Source organism: Mus caroli, unplaced genomic scaffold, assembly GCF_978045245.1.
Source record: "Mus caroli unplaced genomic scaffold, Mus_caroli_1 scaffold_8, whole genome shotgun sequence".
NCBI lineage: Eukaryota > Metazoa > Chordata > Mammalia > Rodentia > Muridae > Mus > Mus caroli.
Genome location: NW_028227263.1, coordinates 117,095,571 through 117,119,736, shown reverse-complemented (window position 1 = coordinate 117,119,736; position 24,166 = coordinate 117,095,571). Strand labels below are relative to the sequence as shown.

The window sequence follows — 24,166 nt, the reverse complement described above, 5'->3', positions numbered from 1 at the left end:
TCCTCCTCCAGGAAGTTGGCACCGTGTGCGCGTCAGGTGACCCGGGGTGTGGCCAGAGGAGTCAGGAATCTCCGCTATATAACCTAGCTTGCAATCTGGTCCTGCAGCTCGGGGACCCGCAGGTGAGAAGGGCTGGGGTTCCCTGCAGAAGAGGGAAAACTAACACCCTATTCTGCATCCAGGCCCTAGACTGACTCTTCTACCTCTACTCTTAGACCCCTGGATATCCACTATGCCATGCATTGTCCTTGAACCTCACCCCCTTACCTCATGGCCAGCCTCACCCCCACCCCAAGCCCATCCAGTCCTATCTAGTCAACTTCCCTTCCCACTTGAGCCTTCCTTACATCCAGGGGGCTCTTGTCCTGAGATTGCCCCCTGCTAACCCCTCTATGCCTTCTGGAATGATCTCTAACAGGACAGCATCTTTTGATCTCCCTCTCTCTTTACTGCAGACATGGGATCCCCGTGGAACTGGTGGGCCCTGTGGGCCGGAGCAACCCTCCTGTGGGGTAAGTCAAACCAAGCCCCCCATTTATGTCTGGGAAGCTTCTCCTGCTTGCCTGGGTCAGCACCCTCAATTTTTAGTCCCCTCTACAAACCACCTCCCTTCACTGTTCCCTCCCCCTGCAACCCTGCTAACTTAAATGAGACAGAGGCTAGCAGAAATTGGAAAAAGCCTTAGGTACTGAACAAAGTGTGTTAGTATTCATTTACATCTCTCTCTCTCTCTCTCTCTCTCTCTCTCTCTCTCTCTCTCTCTCTCTCTCTCTCCATCTCTGTCTTTATTTTTTCTCACACACATATACACACATGCACACACCCATGTTGAAAAGCCCACTAGCTCTACTCTAGCTTTCACAGACATTGTGTCCACACTTCTACGGTCTTCTCCCCTTCGTATCCTTCACATAAACCACCAAGTCATATTAAGACAGAATCCACACAGACTGGATGAAGCTTTCATTCAGAACTTCAGCTAGCCTCACAGACTTCCTTGAAAAATGTGAAGGTGTGCCATTAAAAAAAAAAGGCTTCAGTCTTTCATAGTAACAACCAGCAAAAGCTGTTTCAGGTGGAGTGTGGTTCTCCAGTGTCCAGGTTTGTCTCCAAGACTATTGCACACCTTTCTACCCCTCGTCTGACCCTGCAGTGTCTGAGTTCAAGAGCCCTGTGCAAGGTGCTCAGGCTTTGGGGCAGCCAAAGCCAGGAAGGCTCGCAGGTGGATGCTGCATCCGTTAGGAAGGACATGGAAACATAGGGAGAATTGCTTCAGCAGGTGCTCAGGAAGACCCGGGGGCTGGGTTTGTAACGGGGAGGAACTAGGTAGCTGGACCCACAACTCTGTTTTCTTCAGGGTTGACTTGGGAGGCCACAGAGGACCCCAGGAATACTGGTGGGGAAGAATCCCTCATGGCCTTCCTGCAGAATTCCCCGCCCGAGAACCGCGGTCTCTGTCTCTTCATCTTCAGTCTGTCAGAGAGCACTGCTGTGTCTCTATCCTCAGCCAGGTCAATGACACCTCACAGAAGGTCACAGGGGAGTCAGTCATGGTCAACATCAGTGCCAAAGCAGAGACGACTGCAGTGGCACTTCCCAGCATGCAGTAGTGGGTCAGAGTGCACCATCCTATCTCTGTGCGGGCTAAGCGCGGCACAGCAGAGCTAACATTGCTCTAGCCTGTGGGAGCCCTGGGCACAGAGTACTTTGTGCTCATATTCCCAGCATCTCTGACCAATATGCAAAGGAGTTTGCTGTGGTGGCTGGCAGAGCAGGTGCCTCAGTGACTATGGGCTTGAAGGCAGCAGTGACATTCCAGGACACTGTCCATCCAGCTGGTGGTGTCATAAGTGTGACGCTGCCGCCTTCTGAAGCAGTTCAGGTACAGAGCACAGCAGATCTTTCTGGATCAAGGGTAACAGCCAGCAGCCCAGTGGCTGTCTTTGTTGGTCACAGTTGTGCCTACAAGCACACAAATTGTAGCCGTGTGGTGAAGCAAACGCTACCCACATCTGCTTGGGGAACACACTATGTAGTCCCCACTCTAGCCTCCCAGCCCCACTATGATCTGGCCTACATTGTAGCCACCCAGCCACAGAGCCAACCATGGGGGTATCATTGGTTCCCAGGGTCTCCAGGGTAACATGGTTGAGGGTCATTTCCAGGGTGAATGGCCAACCGGGCCATTCTACCTGTCTGCAGATGTGGGCATCAGGTTGTGCCGTTTGGCACAGGGGCCATAGAGGATCAAGTGACTGGTGAGCCTTATCTAGTCCTGATCCTAGATAAAGCATCCTACCACCCGGCCTGTGTGATCATAAGTATGCCAGGCACTGAGGGTGTGGCCCTGCTGGTTATACATACAAAGGCTACCAGTGAGCTAACCATAGATGGGCAGGCATTGGGGGTCGAACTCACATGAGCAGCTGTGCAAGGCAGGGAGTTCTCTGCATAAGTGAACCTTGGCACTACTGACAATATGCACACAGCCAAGACCCCTACCAGCTTTGGGCTGCTCACCTGCGGCTGGCCCAGGCTGTGGGGTATGGGACAAAAGCTGCTGGTGGCCAGAGTGAGAGATAGGAAATGATCCCTGGCCTTGGCCTCTGGCCATGCCTTTCCTACCTCTCCTCTCTGGCCTTTGACTTAGTTAACTTAGTTAACTTCCTATCTCACTCTGTCCTCCATGGCACCCATCCTTAATTCCTTAATTCTTAGCCCTTTCCCTCCCCCTACAGAAACTAATTCTAAAGCAGGAATCTGTACTGTGCACTCTATTGGTTTGTGGTGAGGTTGTCTTGGGGAGACGCAGGGAGCCAGGATGGAGGGGTTGGTCAATGTTTTGATACTTTAAGAACTAATACAGTTGTACTTGCTGCCGACAGCAACTCTGCACGCCTCGGGTGAGACTGCTGATGCACAAGGTCAGGAGATCCAGAGAGAGTAACAGGGAGGATCCCAGGATGGGGCATCTCTGTGTTCCAGCCTCCCTGGGCGCTTCACATGCTTTCACATAGTTAGGGAACAGAGCCTGGACCCTGTGTGCAACCTCAGGCTCAGCCCATTCAGAAGTTGCCACCAGGCAGCTCAGGTGTTGTGAGGACACAGAGCCAGAGCCACAGGGCCTGGGGTTAACTCCAGCTGTGCCTGGGTGGCCTTCAGCCTGTCACTCCACCTCTCCAGGCTTCAGTTTCTATCAAGCTAACACCTAGATTAGCTTGTGGCAAGAGATCAGGAGGTGCAGGGTGGGCTGTTGTGGGGAGAGAGGTCAGGGTCAGAACGAGAGTTCTTGAGGACTGGAGGCCAACTGGAAGGGCTGTTTCTTCCCAGATGGTCTTCTTCAAACTGGGAATCAAGACCCAGGGGTTGTCAAAAGAGGGCAGCCCACTTCAAGGGATGTTTGTATTTGAATATTGGAATAGGACAAGGGTTTATATTAGTAACCATATTAATTATATAGGCTCAGTTACAAACAGCCTATGACTTAACTTGTTAAAATATGCCAATGTCTCCCTCAAATGTCTGTGGAGAAACTGATTGCCAGACCCATATCACAGGACACCGTAGCCAGAGCACTGAACATAATCTCTCCAATGGCCCAGTGGTGGGCGCTTGAGCTAGGACTTCTACTAAGGTAGAACAACACCTCTACAACAGTTGTCTCCATTTTGCTAAAGACTCCATCTTTCATTTCCTATCCTCTGGCAACTTCTAGCCTGGTGGGATATCAAACTATACAGTTGAATGTTTCATCAGTTGCTCCTGGTCCTTCTTCACTACTTGACATTGCTCTGGACCAAGCTGTGTTGAACTGTGGAATCAGAAACCCTGGGAGAGGAGCTCTCTCCATGAGCCTGCAAACCTCAGTTTCCATGCCTGTACAAGGGGTGGTCGTGAGCCAACAGGCATCGTCCACACTGTAGGAGGCCCCAGGTGTCTGACCTCAGGCACATTTCTAACTCCAACTCTCTTCCCTCCCCAGCTCTGCTCACCCCAGCAGAGGCATCCTGCCAAGGCATTCACTGTGCATCTGGGCAGCGCTGCCAGATGGTGAGTGGGAAGGCCAGGTGTGTGGCAGAGTCCACAGCTGTCTGCCGTGCCCAGGGTGATCCCCACTATACCACCTTCGATGGCCGTCGCTATGACATGATGGGCACCTGTTCCTACACCATGGCTGAACTGTGTGGATCAGATGAGACCCTGCCAGCCTTCAGCGTGGAAGCCAAAAATGAACATCGGGGCAGCCGCCAAGTCTCCTATGTGGGCTTGGTCACCGTCTATGCCTACAGCCATTCTGTGTCGCTGGTTCGTGGGGAAATTGGCTTCGTTCGGGTAAGTGTTCAAAGTTTAACACCCATGAGCAGTTGAAAAATGAGAGCCAAATCCCTGGTGTTAGAGCCCCAAACTCAAGGCCTTTGTTATAGGTGGGGTGGTAGGGAACTGGTGAGATCTGAAAGCCAGTAGCAGATCTTTAAAACCTTTCCCTCACAAATGCCACTTCAGGAATGTTAAGAATGTGGTTAGAGAGAAAAAAAAATATCTGATGCTATTTGGAAAAGCAAAAAGGAATTTTTAAAAAGAAAGTGACAAAAAAAAAAAAAGAAAGTGACAAAGAGAGAGAGAGAGAGAGAGATGTTCTAACTGTCCGAAAATAGGGGATCTGTGATGTGACATAATCAGTTAGTGATCATGTGCTGTGCCAGATCCGTTCCTCAATACAGGCCATGTTCTGCACTTACAGGATCTCTTTGAGATGGCACTGTACTGTGAACCGGCTCAGCCCGTGGCTTCAGAGCCTCTGGGTTGAGTCTGGTGGATATACTGCTCTGTAGTCAGGGCAAGCGTCAGCTCTCTCCCTTCCGTGCCACATCACTGCGGAATTAGGACAAAGCCTCCAAACAAGCTGAAGTCACCGTTTAGCTTGAGAGTCCCTTCTCTGAGATGCTGAGACCAGAAATGCTTCAGGTCTTGAACTTTTAAAACTTTTGGAAAATTTGCATATACATACTGTGAAGGGACTCAAGTCTGAACGCAAGATTTATTCAGTTTTCATACAGTCCTAACCCAGAGCCTAAAGATAATTTTATACACTGTGTCCAGCGCACACATTTTTGAAGCTTATTCATCTTCCTGGTATCAGGGAATGAACCCATGTGTAGCATCTTCTTAGTGCTCACCAAGTGTCTGATTCGTTCATTTATTTCAGATTTCAGATGTTGGAGTCAAGGGTATGTAACCCAGACAATGGCCACTAGGATGCCAACCCCTGCACAGATTCTAAACCCTGTAATTAACTCTTCCTTTACCAGAGATACCCATCTGTACATTCCTGTTAGACTGGCAGTTTCTCTTTTTTTTTAATGTACTTGAAAGTCGATTCCAGTCACCAGAACATGTCACCAAAATGACTTCAACGTATATATATATTGTTAACTAGAGTGCAATGTTTAAGTAATTTTGTTTTGCTTAATTTCTGGATAAATTTATATGTATTAAAACTTGTAGCTGGGCCACATGGGATAGGCCTAAATCCAAGCTACAGAGGAGGCTGTGTGGTAAGCACAGCCAGCCTGGGAAAGGCAAAGCAGAGAGAAGATGGGAAGGTAGCTGAGTGCTGTGGTTTCTGCTTAGACGGCAAATGAGGGACCGGGTATGCAGTCACTGGCAGAGCGCTCGCCTGGAACCTACAAAGTCCTAGTTTCTGGTTTAATTTTTATCTCCGTCAGAGTCTTACTGTGCAACTCTGGCTGGCCTGGAACTCACTGTGCAGGCTCCGTGGCCTGCCCCTTGCATAGATCCGCCTCGCCTCTCTGCTTCCTGACTGCTGGGGTTGAAAGTGTGTGCACCACACCTGGGAAGCACTAGTTTCCACCCACAGAAGCACACACATCCCCTCTCAAAATCAAATTCCCACGCCATCGGTGTGCGCTTCCACTACAACCGCATTAAGATGGAGATTTTCTTTTTTTATTTACTTTTTTTATTACTGGGTATTTATTTCATTTACATTTCCAATGCTATCCCAAAAGTCCCCCACACCCTCCCACACCCACTCCCCCACCCACCCACTCCCACCTCTTGACCCTGGCGTTCCCCTGTACTGAGGCATATAAAGTCTGCACGACCAATGGGCCTCTCTTTCCACTGATGGCCGACCAGACCATCTTCTGATAAATATGCAGCTAGAGACACGAGCTTCGGGGGGTACTGGTTAGTTCATATTGTTGTTCCACCTATAGGGTTGCAGATCTCCCCAGCTCCCTGAGTACTTCCTCCAGCTCCTCCATTGGGGGCCCTGTGATCCATCCAATAGCTGACTGTGAGCATCCACTTCTGTGTTTGCTAGGCCCCGGCATTGTCTCACAAGAGACAGCTATATCAGGGTCCTTTGAGCAAAATCTTGCTAGTGTATGCAATGGTGCCAGCGTTTGGAGGCTGATTATGGGATGGATCCCCAGGTATGGCAGCCTCTAGATGGTCCATCCTTTCGTCTCAGCTCCAAACTCTGTCTCTGTAACTCCTTCCATGGGTGCCTTGCTACCAATTCCAAGAAGGGGCAAAGAATCCACACCTTGGTCTTCGTTTTCCCGAGCTTCATGTGTTTCACAAATTGTATCTTGGGCATTCTAAGTTTCTGGGTTAATATCCACTTATCAGTGAGTACATATCATGTGAGTTCTTTTGTGATTGGATTACCTCACTCAGGATGATGCTCTCCAGGTCCATCCATTTGCCTAGGAATTTCATAAATCCATTCTTTTTAATAGCTGAGTAGTACTCCATTGTGTAAATGTACCACATTTTCTGTATCCATACCTCTGTTGAGGGGCATCTGGGTTCTTTCCAGCTTCGGGCTATTATAAATAAGGCTGCTATGAACACAGTGGAGCATGTGTCCTTCTTACTGGTTGGAACATCTTCTGCATATATGCCCAGGAGAGGTATTGTGGGATCCTCTGGTAGTACTATGTCCAATTTTTTGAGGAACTACCAGACTGATTTCCAGAGTGGTTGTACAAGCTTCCAATCCCACCAACAATGGAGGAGTGTTCCTCTTTCTTCACATCCTCGCCAGCATCTGCTGTCACCTGAATTTTTGATCTTAGCCATTCTGACTGGTGTGAGGTGGAATCTCAGGGTTGTTTTAATTTGCATTTCCCTGATGATTAAGGGTGTTGAACATTTTTTCAGGTGCTCCTCAGCCATTCGGTATTCCTCAGGTGAGAATTCTTTGTTTAGCTCTGAGCCCCATTTTTAATGGGGTTGTTTGATTTTCTGGAGTCCACCTTCTTGAGTTCTTTATATATATTGGATATTAGTCCCCTATCTGATTTAGGATAGGTAAAGATCCTTTCCCAATCTGTTGGTGGCCTTTTTGTGTTATTGACAGTGTCTTTTGCCTTACAGAAGCTTTGCAATTTTATGAGGTCCCATTTGTCAATTCTCGATCTTACAGCACAAGCCATTGCTGTTCTATTCAGGAATTTTTCCCCTATGCCCATATCTTCAAGGCTTTTCCCCACTTTCTCCTCTATAAGTTTCAGTGTCTCTGGTTTTATGTGAAGTTCCTTAATCCACTTAGATTTGACCTTAGTACAAAGAGATAGGAATGGATCAATTAGTATTCTTCTACATGATAACCACCAGTTGTGCCAGCACCATTTGTTGAAAATGCTGTCTTTTTTCCACTGGATGGTTTTAGCTCCCTTGTCAAAGATCAAGTGACCATAGGTGTGTGGGTTCATTTCTGGGTCTTCAATTCTATTCCATTGGTCTACTTGTCTGTCGCTATACCAGTACCATGCAATTTTTATCACAATTGCTCTATAGTACAGCTTTAGGTCAGGTATGGTGATTCCACCAGAGGTTCCTTTATCCTTGAGAAGAGTTTTTGCTATCCTAGGTTTTTTGTTATTCCAGATGAATTTGCAGATTGCACTTTCTAATTCGTTGAAGAATTGATTTGGAATTTTGATGGGGATTGCATTGAATTTGTAGATTGCTTTTGGCAAGATAGCCATTTTGACTATATTAATCCTGCCAATCCATGAGCATGGGAGATCTTTCCATCTTCTGAGATCTTCTTTAATTTCTTTCTTTAGAGACTTGAAGTTCTTATCTTACAGATCTTTCACTTTCTTAGTTAGAGTCACGCCAAGGTATTTTATATTATTTGTGACTATTGAGAATGGTGTTGTTTCCCTAATTTCTTTCTCAGCCTGTTTATCCTTTTTGTAGAGAAAGACCATTGACTTGTTTGAGTTAATTTTATATCCAGATACTTCATTGAACCTGTTTATCAGGTTTAGGAGTTCTCTGGTGGTATTTTTAGGGACACTTATATATACTATCATATCATCTGCAAAAAGTGATATTTTGACTTCTTCCTTTCCAATTTGTATCCCCTTGGTCTCCTTTTGTTGTCGAATTGCTCTGGCTAGGACTTCAAGTACAATGTTGAATAGGTAGGGAGAAAGTGGGCAGCCTTGTCTAGTCCCTGATCTTAGTGGGATTGCTTCCAGCTTCTCGCCATTTACTTTGATGTTGGCTACTGGATTGCTGTAGATTGCTTTTATCATGTTTAGGTATGGGCCTTGAATTCCTGATCTTTCCAAGACTTTTATCATGAATGGGTGTTGGATTTTGTCAAATGCTTTCTCAGCATCTAACGAGATGATAATGTGGTTTTTGTCTTTGAGTTTGTTTATGTAGTGGATTACGTTGATGGATTTCCATATATTAAACCATCCCTGCATCCCTGGAATGAAACCTACTTGGTCAGGATGGATGATTGTTTTAATGTGTTCTTGGATTCGGTTAGCGAGAATTTTATTGAGGATTTTTGCATCAATATTCATAAGGGAAATTGGTCTGAAGTTCTCTATCTTTGTTGAATCTTTTTGTGGTTTAGGTATCAGAGTAATTGTGGTTTCATAGAATGAATTTGGTAGAGTACATTCTGCTTCTATTTTGTGGAATAGTTTGTGAAGAACTGGAATTAGATCTTTTTTGAAGGTCTGATAGAACTCTGCACTAAACCCATCTGGTCCTGGGCTTTTTTTGGTTGGGAGACTATTAATGACTGCTTCTATTTCTTTGGGGGATATAGGGCTGTTTAGATCATTAACCTGATCCTGATTTAACTTTGGTACCTTGTATCTGTCTAGAAATTTGTCCATTTCATCCAGGTTCTCCAGTTTTGTTGAGTATAGCCTTTTGTAGAAGGATCTGATGGTGTTTTGGATTTCTTCAGGATCTGTTGTTATGTCTCCCTTTTCATTTCTGATTTTGTTAATTAGGATGCTGTCCCTGTGCCCTTAAGTGAGTCTGACTAAGGGTTTATCTATCTTGTTGATTTTCTCAAAGAACCAGCTCCTTGTTTGGTTGATTCTTTGAATAGTTCTTGTTTCCACTTGGTTGATTTCGCCCCTGAGTTTGATTATTTCCTGCTATCTACTCCTCTTGTGTGAATTTGCTTCCTTTTGTTCTAGAGCTTTTAGGTGTGTTGTCAAGCTGCTAGTGTGTGCTCTCCCTAGTTTCTTTTTGGAGGCACTCAGAGCTATGAGTTTTCCTCTTAGAAATGCTTTCATTGTGTCCCATAATTTGGGTATGTTGTGGCTTCATTTTCATTAAACTCTAAAAAGTCCTTAATTTCTTTCTTTATTCCTTCCTTGACTGAGGTATCATTGAGAAGAGTGTTGTTCAGTTTCCACATGAATGTTGGCTTTCTGTTATTTATGTTGTTATTGAAGATCAGCCTTAGTCCATGGTGATCTGATAGGATGCATGGGGCAATTTCAATATTTTTGTATCTGTTGAGGCCTGTTTTGTGACCAATTATATGGTCAGTTTTGGAGAAGGTACCATGAGGTGCTGAGAAGAAGGTATATCCTTTTGTTTTAGGATAAAATGTTCTGTAGATATCTGTTAGATCCATTTGTTTCATAACTTTTGTTAGTTTCACTGTGTCCCTGTTTAGTTTCTGTTTCCATGATCTGTCCATTGATGAAAGTGGTGTGTTGAAGTCCCCCACTATTATTGTGTGAGGTGCAATGTGTGCTTTGAGCTTTACTAAAGTTTCTTTAATGAATGTGGCTGCCCTTGTATTTGGAGCCTAGATATTCAGAATTGAGAGTTCCTCTTGGAAGATTTTACCATTGATGAGTATGAAGTGCCCCTCCTTGTCTTTTTTGATGACTTTGGGTTGGAAGTCGATTTTATTAGATATTAGAATGGCTACTCCAGCTTGTTTCTTCAGACCATTTGCTTGGAAAATTGTTTTCCAGCCTTTCATTCTGAGGTAGTGTCTGTTTTTTTCTCTGAGATGGGTTTCCTGTAAGCAGCAGAATGTTGGGTCCTGTTTGTGTAGCCAGTCTGTTAGTCTATGTCTTTTTATTGGGGAGTTGAGTCCATTGATATTAAGAGATATTAAGGAAAAGTAATTGTTGCTTCCTTTTATTTTTGTTGTTAAAGTTGGCATTCTGTTCTTGTGGCTGTCTTTTTTTAGGTTTGTTGAAGGATTACTTTCTTGCTTTTTCTAGGACGTGGTTTCCATCTTTGTATTGTTTTTTTTTTTTTTTTTTTTGTTATTATCCTTTGAAGGGCTGGATTCGTGGAAAGATAATGTGTGAATTTGGTTTTGTTGTGGAATACTTTGGTTTCTCCATCTATGGTAATTGAATGTTTGGCTGGGTTTAGTAGCCTGGGTTGGCATTTGTGTTCTCTTAGTGTCTGTATAACATCTGTCCAGATCTTCTGGCTTTCATAGTCTCTGGTGAAAAATCTGGTGTAATTCTGATAGGCCTGCCTTTATGTTACTTGACCTTTTCCCCTTACTGCTTTTAATATTCTATCTTTATTTAGTGCATTTGTTTTTGTGATTATTATGTGTCGGGAGGAATTTCTTTTCTGGTCCAGTCTATTTGGAGTTCTGTAGGCTTCTTGTATGTTCATAGGCATCTCTTTCACTAGGTTTGGGAAGTTTTCTTCTATAATTTTGTTGAAGATATTTGCTGGCCCTTTAAGTTGAAAATCTTCATTCTCATCCACTTCTATTATCCGTAGGTTTGCTTTTCTCATTGTGTCCTGGATTTCCTGGATGTTTTGAGTTAGGATCTTTTTGCATTTTCCATTTTCTTTGATTGTTTGCCGATGTTCTCTATGGAATCTTCTGCACCTGAGAGTCTCTCTTCCATCTCTTGTATTCTGTTTTTTGTTTTTTTTTTTTTTTTTTTTTTTTCTTTTTGAGACAGGGTTTCTCTGGATAACCTTGGCTGTCCTGGAACTCACTATGTAGACCAGGCTGGCCTCGAACTCAGAAATCCGCCTGCCTCTGCCTCCCGAGTGCTGGGATTAAAGGCATGCACCACCACGCCTGGCCATCTCTTGTGTTCTGTTGCTGATGCTTGTATCTAAGGTTCCAGATTTCTTTCCTAGGGTTTCTATCTCTAGCGTTGCCTCACTTTGGGTTTTCTTTATTGTGTTCACTCCCCTTTTTAGGTCTAGTATGGTTTTGTTCATTTCCATCACCTGTTTGGATGTTTTTTCCTATTTTTCTTTAAGGACTTATAACTCTTTAGCAGTGTTCTGTATTTCTTTAAGTGAGTTATTAAAGTCCTTCTTGATGTCCTCGACCATCATCATGATATAGGCCTTTAAATCCGGGTCTAGCTTTTCGGGTATGTTGGAGTACCCAGGACTGGCTGAGGTGGGAGTCCTGGGTTCTGATGATGGTGAGTTGTCTTGGTTTCTGTTAGTAAGATTCTTATGTCTGCCTTTCACCATCTGGTAATCTCTGGAGTCACTTGTTATAGTTGTCTCTGGTTAGAGCTTGTTCCTTTCGTGATTCTGTTAGCCTCTACCAGCAGACCTGGGAGACTAGCTCTCTCCTGAGTTTCAGTGGTTAGAGCACTCTCAGCAGGCAAGCTCTCCTCTTGCAGAGAAGGTGCACAGATATCTGTTGATCGGATGGATTTGCCTCCTGGCAGAAGATGAAGGCCCGAAACAGGCCTGTCCCAGAAGCTGTTAGCTTCTGTAGTCCACACCCTCACCTGTGCAGACTAGTCTTGGTGGGATCCAGGAAGGAAGATGGCTCCTGTGGATGCTCCAGTAAAGCCCTCCCGGGCAGGGTGGACACCTCTCCTCTGGCAGGGAAGGTGCCCGGATGTCTGGAGCCCAAAATGGGGCCTGCCTTAGAAGCTCTGTGGCTCCCACCTGTCCCAAAAGCTGTTAGCTTCTGTAGTCCACACCCTCACCTGTGCAGACTAGTCTTGGCGGGATCCGGGAAGGAAGATGGCTCCCCCCGGATGCTCCAGCAAAGCCCCCCTGGGCGGGGTGGACACCTCTCTTCTCAAGATGGAGATTTTCTTGATCACTTAAGACCCTTCCCTACAGCAACTTCCCAGTCTTCATGCAGTCTCTCTTGGCCACCACAGTCTTGATCTCTTCTCCCCACTTAGATTAGTTGTTCTTCTCAGCATTTGGGAATCAAAGGCAGGTACCTCTGTGAGGCTGATGCCAGCCTCGTCTATATAATGAGTATAGAGATGCACAAAGAACTTCGTGAAAGGGTGTAAGATAAAACATGACCATTTGTGAATATGACATCATGATCTTTTTTTTCTCCTCCACACAAGAAACTACCTCTGTGAGTAGTTTAACAGTACTTCTGTTTAATATTATCTTTTTTTAAAATGTTACTTTTGATCTCAATCCCTTCCCAATGCTGAGCACTGTACTGCTGAGAGCTACATTGCAGCTCTCTGTTTTACTTTGAGACAGGGTTCACCCAGTTTCCCCCGGTGGTCTCACACTTGCCTTCTATCTCCTTTAGAGTATCTGGGACTCTTATCAGTCCTCCCAGGCTTGACCCAACTGTCCCTTCTCTGGGGAGCCTTCCTTAACTGGCAGAATTCAGTATGGCCTGTTCTCAAGGCTTCTCATCCGGCCCCAAGGCCTCTGCCAGTGCCTCCTCCATCCCGGTCCTGACTCCCTTCTCAGCTTGCATTGCTGGCAGATGCTGTTCCAATGCTTTGTCTCTAGTGCTCTCCCTGCACAGGGCCAGAACACAACGAGTTTGTGCAGGCTAACTCACAGGCTAGAGTAAGGCAGAGATGAGATACCTCCAAAGTGAGGGAAAGTGAGGGTGTGTTCCCGAAAAGAGTGTCAGCGGACTGCTGGCTGCATAGAAAAGGAGGAGGCGTTCAGGAACGTGGCCATTTTCTACACAGCTCAGAATGTGCCAGTGTTTGAGTTAAGGCTGCCCCTGGGCAGGAATTTTACTGTGCTGATTGACATACTACAGTAATGGTTTAATGAGCTGGCAGCCCTCTGGGAGACTTGTTTTGGTGCTTGCAAGTCTTGACTTGTTTTGCCCACAACCTCCTGACTCTTGCTTGCTCGCTTGTGTCATGAACATGAGTCCCACCGTTTCACTGGCTCCCTGAAGCTGCCCCTAGCTGCCATCAACCCTGCCAGGTTCCTTCCTCACACTGGCTTCACGCTTGTAATGAGCTTGCCGTTCTGCCAGCCACTGTCAGAGGCACTGGAGATAACTGTGGGAGAGGGCTAGGAGCTGTGGGAACTGGGAAGTAGAGGAGGAGGGACAACAGGAAAGAGCTACTGGAAGGGTGACCAGGGACAGCCTCACTGAGCCAGTGACACCTTAGCAGACATTGTTGGGGGGCGGGGGTCTTCATGCACATCTTGGGGAAGAACACATCAGGCCACTGGAAGTGCAAGAGCAAGCATCCCTAGGCTCAGCTGGTGACAAAGGAAGGAAGGACCCTGTGTGGCTAGAGCTGGGGATTTCAGTAAAGGAGATGAAGATCAGAAGGAGAGATCACACAGGAGTCTGACCACTGTCACCTCTCTGCAGATTGACAATCAGCGCTCCCGCCTCCCTGCCTCTCTGAGTGAGGGTCGCCTGCGTGTGCACCAGAGTGGAACACGAGGTGTGATAGAGATGGACTTTGGGCTGGTGGTCACCTATGACTGGGATGGCCAGCTGACCCTGAGCCTGCCCAAGCGCTTCCAAGACCAAGTGTGCGGGCTGTGCGGCAACTATAACGGAGACCCTGCCGATGACTTCCTCACGCCTGACTTGGACCAGGCTCCCAATGCCTTGGAATTTGCAAATAGCTGGAAGCTGGATGATGGGGACTACCTGTGTGATGATGGCTGCCACAACTCTTGTCCCTCCTGCACCCCAGGCCAGACCCAACACTACAAGGGAGACCGTCTCTGTGGCATGCTAACTCTGTCCACAGGCCCCTTTTCTGCTTGCCATGAATTCCTGGACCCCAAGCCTTTCCTAGATGATTGTGTGTTTGACCTGTGTGTCACTGGAGGGGAGCGACTCAGCCTGTGCCGGAGCCTTAGCGCCTATGCCCAGGCCTGTGTAGAACTGGGTGTCACCCTTGAGAACTGGAGATTACCAGCCAGCTGCCGTAAGTAGCACCCAGGATGAGAGCCCACGATGAGGGGCATTTGCCCAATATCTGAATCATGTTTGTGATTCAGCCTGATGTTGGACAGTGACAGAGACACAGGTGGGCCAAGACATCCAAGCTTTGCCAAAGTTAGAGACAGACATAGCGCTGGAAAGGGAGCGTTCAGAGTGACTGGAGGTTATGATAGGGAAGGCATAGACAAATGGGTAGGGGTTGAGAGAGATGGGAACAAGGAGATGATGAGGGGAACCCCTGGGCCTTGGGAAGACTCTGTTTCCCCCTATCGCGCCCCCCCCCAGTGAGACGGAGCCACAGGAGGTGGGGGGTGAGGTACCTGGTCTGAGCCTGCGTTTGCAGTCTGTTGGGTACTGTGAGGAGCACATTTGGTGCAGTGGAGCAAAGAGCCAAGCAGGAGGCTGCTGTAGTTCCTGGGCTGTGGAGACAGATTCTGCATGGGCTTGGTAGGTGAAAGTCTCAGGATTTGCCCACTGCCTGGTTGGTTGTCTAGGGTTGTCCCGGCTGGAGGGGGCATTGGGACCTAAGCATCAAGAAGGTAGGAGTGCCATTAACTGAGGGGTGTGGGCCTCCCACCCTGGCCTGACACAACTTCTGTCCTTCCTCAGCCATGTCCTGTCCAGCCAACAGCTGCTATGATCCTTGCAGCCCTGCCTGCCCACCCTCCTGCAACTCGGAAGCCGCACCGACCAACTGCTCTTCGCGCCCTTGCGTGGAGGGCTGCGTGTGCCTTCCAGGCTTCGTGGCCAGTGGCGGTGATTGTGTGCCTGTCTCATCCTGTGGGTGCATCTACCAGGGTCGCCCACTGGCCCCGGGTCAGGAAGTGTTTGATGATGACCAATGCCGCCGCCGCTGCACCTGTGATGGAGCCACTCAGCAGGTGACCTGCAGGGACACAACAGGATGCCCTAGTGGTGAGCGCTGCAATGTGCAGAATGGCCTCCTGGGTTGCTACCCAGACAATTTCGCCAGCTGCCAGGCATCTGGAGACCCGCACTATGTGAGCTTCGATGGAAAGCGCTTTGACTTTATGGGTACCTGCACATACCTGCTGGTGGGCTCATGCGGCCAGAATGCTGCACTGCCTGCCTTTAAGGTGCTGGTGGAAAATGAACACCGAGGCAGTCAGACCGTGAGCTACACAAGAGCTGTGCGCGTGGTGGCCCACGGGGTAGAAGTGGCTGTGCGAAGGGAGAATCCTGGAAGAGTGCTGGTAAGTTCCACAGGGCAGGGAACCAGGGGGAGGGTGTGAATCTCCTGAAAGACTATAGTTGGAGTGGAACGGGCTTATTTTTTAAAAAACAAAACAAAACAAACAAACAAACTTGTGGTTAAAGGAGGGGCACAGGAGCCCAGGCAGTACACTCTCTTCTCAGCTCTGACTTGTCTCTAGCCTTTGCATTTTGCTCTGAGGAAGGAAGGACATAGTAAGATGTTTCATACTAGGGCAGCAGCAGCGGAAGCAGCGGCAGCTCATGGTTGGGTGGCTGTGGAATTTGGATGAATTTATGCCTGCCTGGCCTTTAAAAGATGCCATGGTAGGGGTGGTTCATGCCTTTAATCCCAGCACTTTGGAGGCAGAAGCAGGCAGATTTCTGAGTTCAAGGCTAGCCTGGTCTACAAAGTGAGTTCCAGGACAGCCAGGGCTACACAGAGAAACCCTGTCTCAAACAAAAACAAACAGAAACAGAAAGAACAGAAGAAACAGAAACAGAAACAGAAACAGAAACAGAAACAGAAACAGAAACAGAAACAGAAACAGAAACAGAAACAGAAACAGAAACAGAAACAAACAGAAACAGAAAACAGAAACAAACAGAAACAGAAACCAAACAGAAACAGAAACAAAACAAACAAACAAACAAGATGCTGTGGCGCCCATGGAGTGCACAGTAGAGGTTAGCAGCTACTGTCTTGTGAAACTTTAGAGTTGTAGGCTTACGCATTTTCTGGAAGATGACGCTTCACAGAGCAACGTGACATATGAAATGTCAGTATCCAGCTGGGTGTGCATGTTAAGGATGACACAGATCCTCATCCGGCCTCTGGGATGAGGAGCAAGATGGAGCAAGGCTTACAGGTGCCCAGGTGGTCTTCCGAAGGGCCCAGCCCTACTGAGAGTAGAAAAGCATTCGTTTTCTCTGTAGAATCCAAAGGTAAAACTGGGAAAGGGAGCAGTCGGATATTCACACAATATCCCCTTCTTATAACAAAGAAGTCTGGGGAGCAGGTGGAGTTTGGCCTCTCCCCTAGGGAGTGGGATGTACACGTTGGAAACGGGAGACCAAGAGAACTTTCTGTGCTCCCGATCCTGTGCACCTCTCACACATGGCCCCCAAAGTGAAGAAAATGTTGCTCACCAGCAAGAGTTTGGTACAGAGCTCCAGATAAGGAGAGGGAATAATTATTAATAGGTATTTGTTTTCTCACTTATCTGAAAAGACATTTGCCCGAGGCCTGTATACTAATAGCTCAATACCTGAATGGACAGCACACGCTCACCCACCTCCTCCTCTCCACAGCAAGGAAGGAAAGTTCACTCATCTTTGCCTGACAAGACTGAAGTGGAGAGGTTGAGCCAGCCACTGAGGCTCACAGTTATGTGCACCCAGAGGACCTTAGTGAGTCTGAGGTGCTGGAGAGTTAGAATCTGGAACCCAGCTGTTTTGCTCTGGAGTTCATACTTTGAAAAAAACAAAACAAACAAAAACCATTTTTTTAAACAACTGGCGGTGGTGACACTTGCCTTTAATCCCAGCACTTGGAAGGCAGAGGCAGGCAGTTATTTGTGACTTTGAGGCTAGCCTGATCTAAAAAGTGAGGCTAGCCTGGTCTAAAAAGTGTGTTCCAAGACAGCCAAGGCTACTAAGAGAAACCCTGTCTCAAAAAACCAAAAGAGTAAATGAATATATTATATTATTATTTTAACTGGGGGAGGGCCGCATGGGCTGTGAACAAAAGTCCCAGAGGGGCCCAGAGGTCTGGGATCCCTGTGGTCTGGGCTCACAGGCAATGTGCTGCCCTCCATGGATCCTGAGAATTTAACTCAGTCCTCGTGTCCTCTGCAGAAGCAGTTCATGCTGCTAACTCCTGAGCTATGTCTCTAGCCTGCAGGAATTTTTTATAGTCTGTCACTTGTCCCAAAGTCAGACAGGGAACCGACAGAAAGGAGTTCCAGGAGAACGGGACAGCATGTGTAAGGAATTAGCTTGAGGGGTGAGACTCAGCAAGGGCGCTGGTGGGCATGAGTGAGAGAACCAGAGGCGGTGACCAAAGAGCCTAGGCAGGGGCTAACGATAACCAAGCGTTTGGATTCCGATGAGGCCTGGAGAACAATGAAGAGGCCACCAGGTAAACAATGACCTCCTCGGGGCAGAGGGAACTGCAAACATGAAGCCGGAGGCTGGGTAGTCTTGAAGAAGATAGAACAGCACCCAGGTGACGAGAATAGCCAGTCGCGCTGGGAGGTCCACGCCGGGAGGTGGCGTGCAGAAGCAGGCGGAATTGTGGGTCAGAAAGCTGGGCATGGGTAGGGCCAAGTGGGTAGAGAATCTTGCTTTCACACAGGATGTGAAGGAGACATTGGCAGCTGTGGATGCAGAACTGGGGTGTGGGGGTGAGTGAGAGTGTCGTAAGCAGGGGTACAGCAAGGAAAAGAGCCCCAAGTCTGAGCTCTGAGTTCAAGCATGTGTGTGGCTTGTATGGCTGGGATGAAGGGGTAGGGCTGAGCTGGGAGATTGAATAGGGACCAGTGGGACTCAGATCATCTGGGTCTTCTGAGGCTGAGCTGAGAGGTTTGGCTCAAGCCTGGCATTGAAACACAGAGAGCAGGGAGCAGGGTGGGGGTGGGGAGCACTGTTCCAGAAAGGGTTAACCAGAGGCAGTACAGTCTGTGCGAACACACTAAAATAAGTTCCAGGGAGACAGGTGAGGTAGGCTTTGAGAAGTAGCAGTCAGAGATTTGGGTTAGAGTTTCAAGAGTAAGGGGTGATGGGTGGCGTGGTAGACAGAGGGAACAGCCATCATGAAGTCCTGAGGTGGAACCAAGGAGGGGTGGGGGGCAGAGCCAGCTGAGTAAAAACATGAAAACCCTGACTGACCTGTTGTTCTTCCCGCATCTCTCCGCAGATAGATGGCGTCCTTCAGTACCTGCCCTTCCAGGCTGCAGGTGGGAAGATTCAGGTGCACCGCCAAGGCAATGATGCTATCGTGAGCACAGACTTTGGCTTGACTGTTACCTACAATTGGGATGCTCATGTGACTGCCAAGGTGCCCAGCAGCTATGCTAAAGCTGTGTGTGGGCTCTGTGGGAACTTCAATGGGAACCCAGATGACGACCTGGCTCTGAAGGGTGGAGGCCAAGCTTCCAATGTATTGGACTTTGGGAACAGCTGGCAAGAAGAGATAATACCTGGGTGTGGAGCAACTGAACCTGGTGACTGTCCCCAATTGGACTCCCTTGTGACCCAGCAAGTTGAAGGCAAAAAGGAGTGTGGAATCCTTGCTGATCCCGAGGGTCCATTCCGGGAGTGTCACAAGTTGCTGAACCCCCAGGGTGCCATACGTGACTGTGTCTATGACCTCTGCCTGCTGCCTGGTCAGTCTGGGCCACTGTGTGATGCATTGGCAGCCTATGCTGCTGCATGCCAGGCTGCCGGGGGCACTGTGCATCCCTGGAGGAGCGGGAAACTTTGCCGTAAGTACCAAGAATAGCATCCCTGGGGTTGAGTCTGATGTTTGTTCTTTAACATACAAGTAGCATCATTTAATCCTTATGATGCCTAGTGAGGAATGGCCTGTGCTTGTGCCCTGGAAAAGCTGAGGAGACTGAAGGTACCAACTTGCAGTTTCATGCCTGCTCTCAAGATAGCTAGGAAGTCAGAGGCAGCAGTGTGCAGTGACATTGTTGACTGAGAGACTTGGCAGTGCTGTGTTGAGAGGGAGTCCGGACCCCTCTGCAGCTGTCCTTGGTCCTATCTGGCCACTTTACCCACACACAGCTCTTTGCTGCAGATGTGGGTGCAGGAAGGGTTGGGAAGAAATTTTGCTTGCCTTTCACAGAGATTTGGAAAGCCATCTGCCCATCTCCCGAGTTTTAAACTTCAGTCGAGTGTGCCCTGTAATGCATATTTTCATACAGGAACAAACGGCTTTACTAGCTTTTTCAGAGGGAACACAAATGTAAATAATAGTGCTAGGCTCCCTGTCCTGAAGGGAGCTGCCATTTTCCTCTTGAGGGCTTGAACTCTGAGTGGAATGGGCACCTCCAGCTGCTCCATCTTGAGTATAGATAATTGCAAACGCTGAAACTTCCAGCAAGTGGCATCTTGGACTTTTAAGAATCTCTTTGCTTGTGGGAAAAGCACAGGACAGTGGACCTTTTATGTCCATCAGTCAGGTTCTACAAAGATTAACATGGTACTATTTAAAACTGCTATTAGAGAGAGAGAGAGAGAGAGAGTCTGTCTGTGTGTGTCTGTGTGTGTCTGTGTCTGTGTCTGTGTCTGTGTCTGTGTCTGTGTCTCTGTGTGTGTATGAATGCTACTGCTGGGAAATGGTGGAATGCTTTTCTTGACTATCAGAGGTTCTGAGTAAAAAGAAAACCCAGAAGCAGGAGATGGGTGTGCAGGAGGGCAGAAGGTGGAGAGGAAAGACAACATCTGCAGGCACACTGCATAGATTACTCACATGTACATGTGTGTGCGTGTTTAAAACATGCATTGCATGCAGTTTATGTCCAACTTGAATACACAGAGATAATCACAAATTTGAGTGGTGTGAGAATCAAATATTAATTGACAAATCCAATTAAATGTGATGGGAGATGATCTCCTGGTGCCACCGAGCACACAGACCTCTTGTCGATGACTCAGCATGTGTGTATGAGAGACTGAAGTGTACAGGGGATCCACTGTGACCCTTTGAAAGAGCTAATGATCTTGGTGGCCCTCTCTCTGCAGCACTGACCTGCCCACCTAACAGCCACTATGAGCAATGTTCCTACGGATGCCCACTGTCCTGTGGAGACCTGCCAGTGCAAGGAGGCTGTGGCTCAGAATGCCGAGAGGGCTGTGTTTGTAATGAGGGCTTTGCCCTCAGTGGTGAGTCTTGTGTGCCTCTGGCCTCCTGCGGCTGTGTACACCAGGGTGCCTATCACGCACCAGGAGAAACCTTCTATCCTGGACCTGGATGCGATTCTCTTTGCCACTGTGAGGAAGGTGGCCTGGTTTCCTGCGAGCCCTCATCTTGTGGCCCACAGGAGGCCTGCCAACCATCCAATGGAGTCCTGGGGTGTGTGGCTGTGGGCACTACTACCTGTCAGGCATCAGGAGACCCTCATTACATCACCTTTGACGGCCGCCGCTTTGACTTCATGGGCACCTGTGTGTACGTGCTAGCGCAAACCTGTGGAAACCGGCCTGGTCTTCACCAGTTCACTGTCCTGCAGGAGAATGAGGCCTGGGGTAATGGGAAAGTCAGTGTGACCAAGGTGATCACCGTCCTGGTGGCCAACTACACCCTGCGCCTGGAGCAGAATCAATGGAAGGTCAAGGTGAGAGCAGAGGCTCCTCGAGGGGAGGGCCATGTGTATGATGCATAGAGAGCAGGCAGAGTCTGCAGGAACGTGTGAAACAGGGGTCCAATCAGAGGACATATTGGGAGAAAGCAAGGAGGCCGGGAACTGTCCATGGCTCTGACTCTTCTGTCACACACTACTGTCACACACTACTGACTGTCCCCACTGAAGCTCTCCATCCTTCTCTCTTCATGTACACAACCGTCCCGCACCCCACATAGGGTCTGTCCCAGGCACCTCCCTGCTCTCACCATAGACAGGATGTGGTATAATCACACAGTGGAAAGTTCAGAGATGGGAAAGGTTCGAAGAAGGGGGCAATCTGTGATGCCATTATCCCCTTAACTACAACAAAGCAGCTACAGGTTTTTAACACTGCACCTAGACTGCTGGCACAGACACAGTCCTTTTAGCCCCGTGGAGTTGAAGTTTCCTTCCTTCCTTCCTTCCTTCCTTCCTTCCTTCCTTCCTTCCTTCCTTCCTTCCCTTTTAATATTTATTTATTTATTTATTTATTTATTTATTTATTTATTTATTTAATGTATGTGACTACACTGTAGCTGTCTTTAGTCACACCAGAAGAGGGCATCAGATCCAATTACAGATGGTTGTGAGCCACCATATGGTTGCTGGGAATTGAACTCATGACCTCTGAAAGAGCAGTCAGTGCTCTTAACTGCTGAGCCATCTCTCCAGCCCTCGTTTCCTTCCCTCTCCCTCTCTTTTCTTCTCATCTCACCTGAAGACACTGGCCATTGGCTTTGGAGTCCTGTCTGATATATGATTATCTCACTTCAAGACCGTAACTCTAATTACATCTGCTATGACCTTTCTTCAAAAATACTTCCTGAGGTTCTGGGTAGACTCATCTTTTTATTATTATTTTATTTTATTTATTCATGCCTCTGTGTGTCTGCATATGTACATGTGGGTAACCACAGAGGACAGAGAATTGGAGTTACAGGAGTTTGTGAGCAGCTGGGTGTGGGAGCTAGGGTCTGACCTCTGGTCCTCTGATACAGCAGTAAATATTCTCTTAACGCTGGCCCCTCTCACCAGCTTCCGAGGGAGATTTATTTACCTTTTGTAAACCACCATTAAACCCAACTATAAGGCACTGCTATTATACATATTTTACAAATATGGGAGCTAGGGCCTACAGAAGTGAGGTCACACAGGATTTCAGTGTCAGGTAGGAACACTTAGTGACAGACTGCCTCAAAGCAAGCCCTCTGAAGCCTGTCATTCCCTGCCTCACAGGTGAATGGTGTGGACATGAAGCTGCCTGTGGTGCTGGATGGAGGCAAGATCCGAGTCTCCCAGCACGGGTCCGACGTCGTGATTGAAACCGACTTTGGCCTGCGTGTGGCCTTTGACCTTGTGTACTATGTTCGGGTCACCATCCCAGGCAACTACTACAAGCAGATGTGTGGTCTGTGCGGGGATTACAACGGGGACCCCCAGGACGACTTCCAGAAGCCCGACGGCTCTCAGACAACAGACCCCAGTGACTTTGGTAACTCCTGGGAGGAAGCTGTGCCCGACTCCCCTTGCGCACCAGTGCCTCCCTGCACAGGAGATGACTGTGACACCGAGTGCAGCCCCGAGCTGCAGGACAAATATCATGGGGAACAGTTCTGCGGGCTGCTCACCAGCCCCTCAGGGCCACTGGCTGCCTGCCACAAGCTGCTAGACCCCCAGGGTCCCTTACAAGACTGTGTCTTTGATCTCTGCCTGGGTGGCGGAAACCAGAGCATTCTCTGTAACATCATCCATGCCTACGTGAGCGCCTGCCAGGCAGCTGGGGGGCAAGTGGAGCCATGGAGGACGGAAACTTTCTGTCGTGAGTAACAGGGCATTGAGGAGGGGTGAGGGAGGTTGGGACAGAGAAGGGGTGGGATCCCCAACCCCACCCTGCTCTCTGATGGGCATTCTCTTCTTACAGCAATGGAGTGCCCCCCTCACAGCCACTATGAGGTCTGTGCAGACACTTGCTCCCTGGGCTGCTGGGCTCTGAATACACCCCAGCAGTGCCCAGAAGGGTGTGCTGAGGGCTGTGAATGTGACTCTGGCTTCCTGTACAACGGCAAAGCCTGCGTGCCCATCGAGCAATGTGGCTGCTACCACAATGGGGTCTACTATGAGGTAAGAACCCAGCCATACAGAACCCAGGGCCCCTTCCTAGACCCACCCCACTTCTACTGATCATTAGCACTCTAGCTTTTCCTCTGTTCAGCCTCTTGAACATGTGTGCACACTGCTTACCGTGAACCTCTCTTATTATTACATATATTGCACACACACATACACACATGCACATGCGCACACGCATACACACATTGATAATTCTCAAACCTGCGCATGCTGAGAGCACTGAAATGAATCACTACACTCCTGCCCATCACTCCCCAGCCCAGCCCTGTCTCTACTCCTTTGCAAACCAGTGTGAACCACTGAAGAGGTCACCCTTTGGTTCCATCTCTACCTCATACATAGTATAAACTCCGGACTGCTTTCTCAGATTGCTCCTGTTACTAGCTGTCATTTACAAATGAAGAAGCTGAGGCATAAAGAGGCTAAGCAATGATGTTCAGTCATTCAGTTTGGAAAGAGTGAAACCAGGTTCCGCTGGGCAATGTGCTCCACAAAGTTTGCTCTGAAAGACTACTAGACTCTGCTCCTCTAAGCAACAGCAATTCCTCACATATTCTGGAATGAATGGGTGAATGAATGAATGAATGAATGAATGAATTGGGCCCCAAAGCCATGCCATGCCTCAATTTCACTGCTGAGAGCTGTCCCCAACCTCTTTGTGCCTGGAACACTGGGAATCGGCCTCCACCTCTGGTTACTGATAGCATGCTCTCTGTCCCCACAGCCAGAGGAGTCAGTTCTCATTGAAAACTGCCAGCAGCATTGTGTGTGCCAACCAGGCAAAGGCATGATGTGCCAGGATCACAGCTGCAAACCAGGACAAGTGTGCGAGCCCTCAGGAGGCATCCTGACCTGCGTCACCAAAGGTGCTGGACAGTGTGGCTGGGCTGGTGTAGGGGGGATACAGGACACGGGCTGGGAGCTGAGGGTGACATGCTTCATGGTGAGAGGTTCAGAGGGCTGTGGATTG

At 48.2% G+C, this 24,166-nt stretch overlaps 1 protein-coding gene across 1 annotated transcript in view; it reads left to right on the top strand.

Annotated features, from left to right (window-relative positions):
* Positions 1 to 457: 457 nt before the first annotated feature.
* Positions 458 to 24,166, top strand: part of LOC110297424 (Fc gamma binding protein) — a 43,970-nt gene continuing 20,261 nt past the window's right edge. Inside the window, exons 1-9 of the mRNA XM_085841986.1 lie at positions 458 to 512; positions 3,983 to 4,332; positions 13,877 to 14,447; positions 15,074 to 15,678; positions 18,594 to 19,161; positions 20,426 to 21,018; positions 22,303 to 22,885; positions 22,988 to 23,187; positions 23,921 to 24,062. Coding sequence (XP_085698112.1) covers positions 458 to 512; positions 3,983 to 4,332; positions 13,877 to 14,447; positions 15,074 to 15,678; positions 18,594 to 19,161; positions 20,426 to 21,018; positions 22,303 to 22,885; positions 22,988 to 23,187; positions 23,921 to 24,062 — 3,667 coding nt within the window. The remainder of the gene's footprint in view (positions 513 to 3,982; positions 4,333 to 13,876; positions 14,448 to 15,073; positions 15,679 to 18,593; positions 19,162 to 20,425; positions 21,019 to 22,302; positions 22,886 to 22,987; positions 23,188 to 23,920; positions 24,063 to 24,166) is intronic.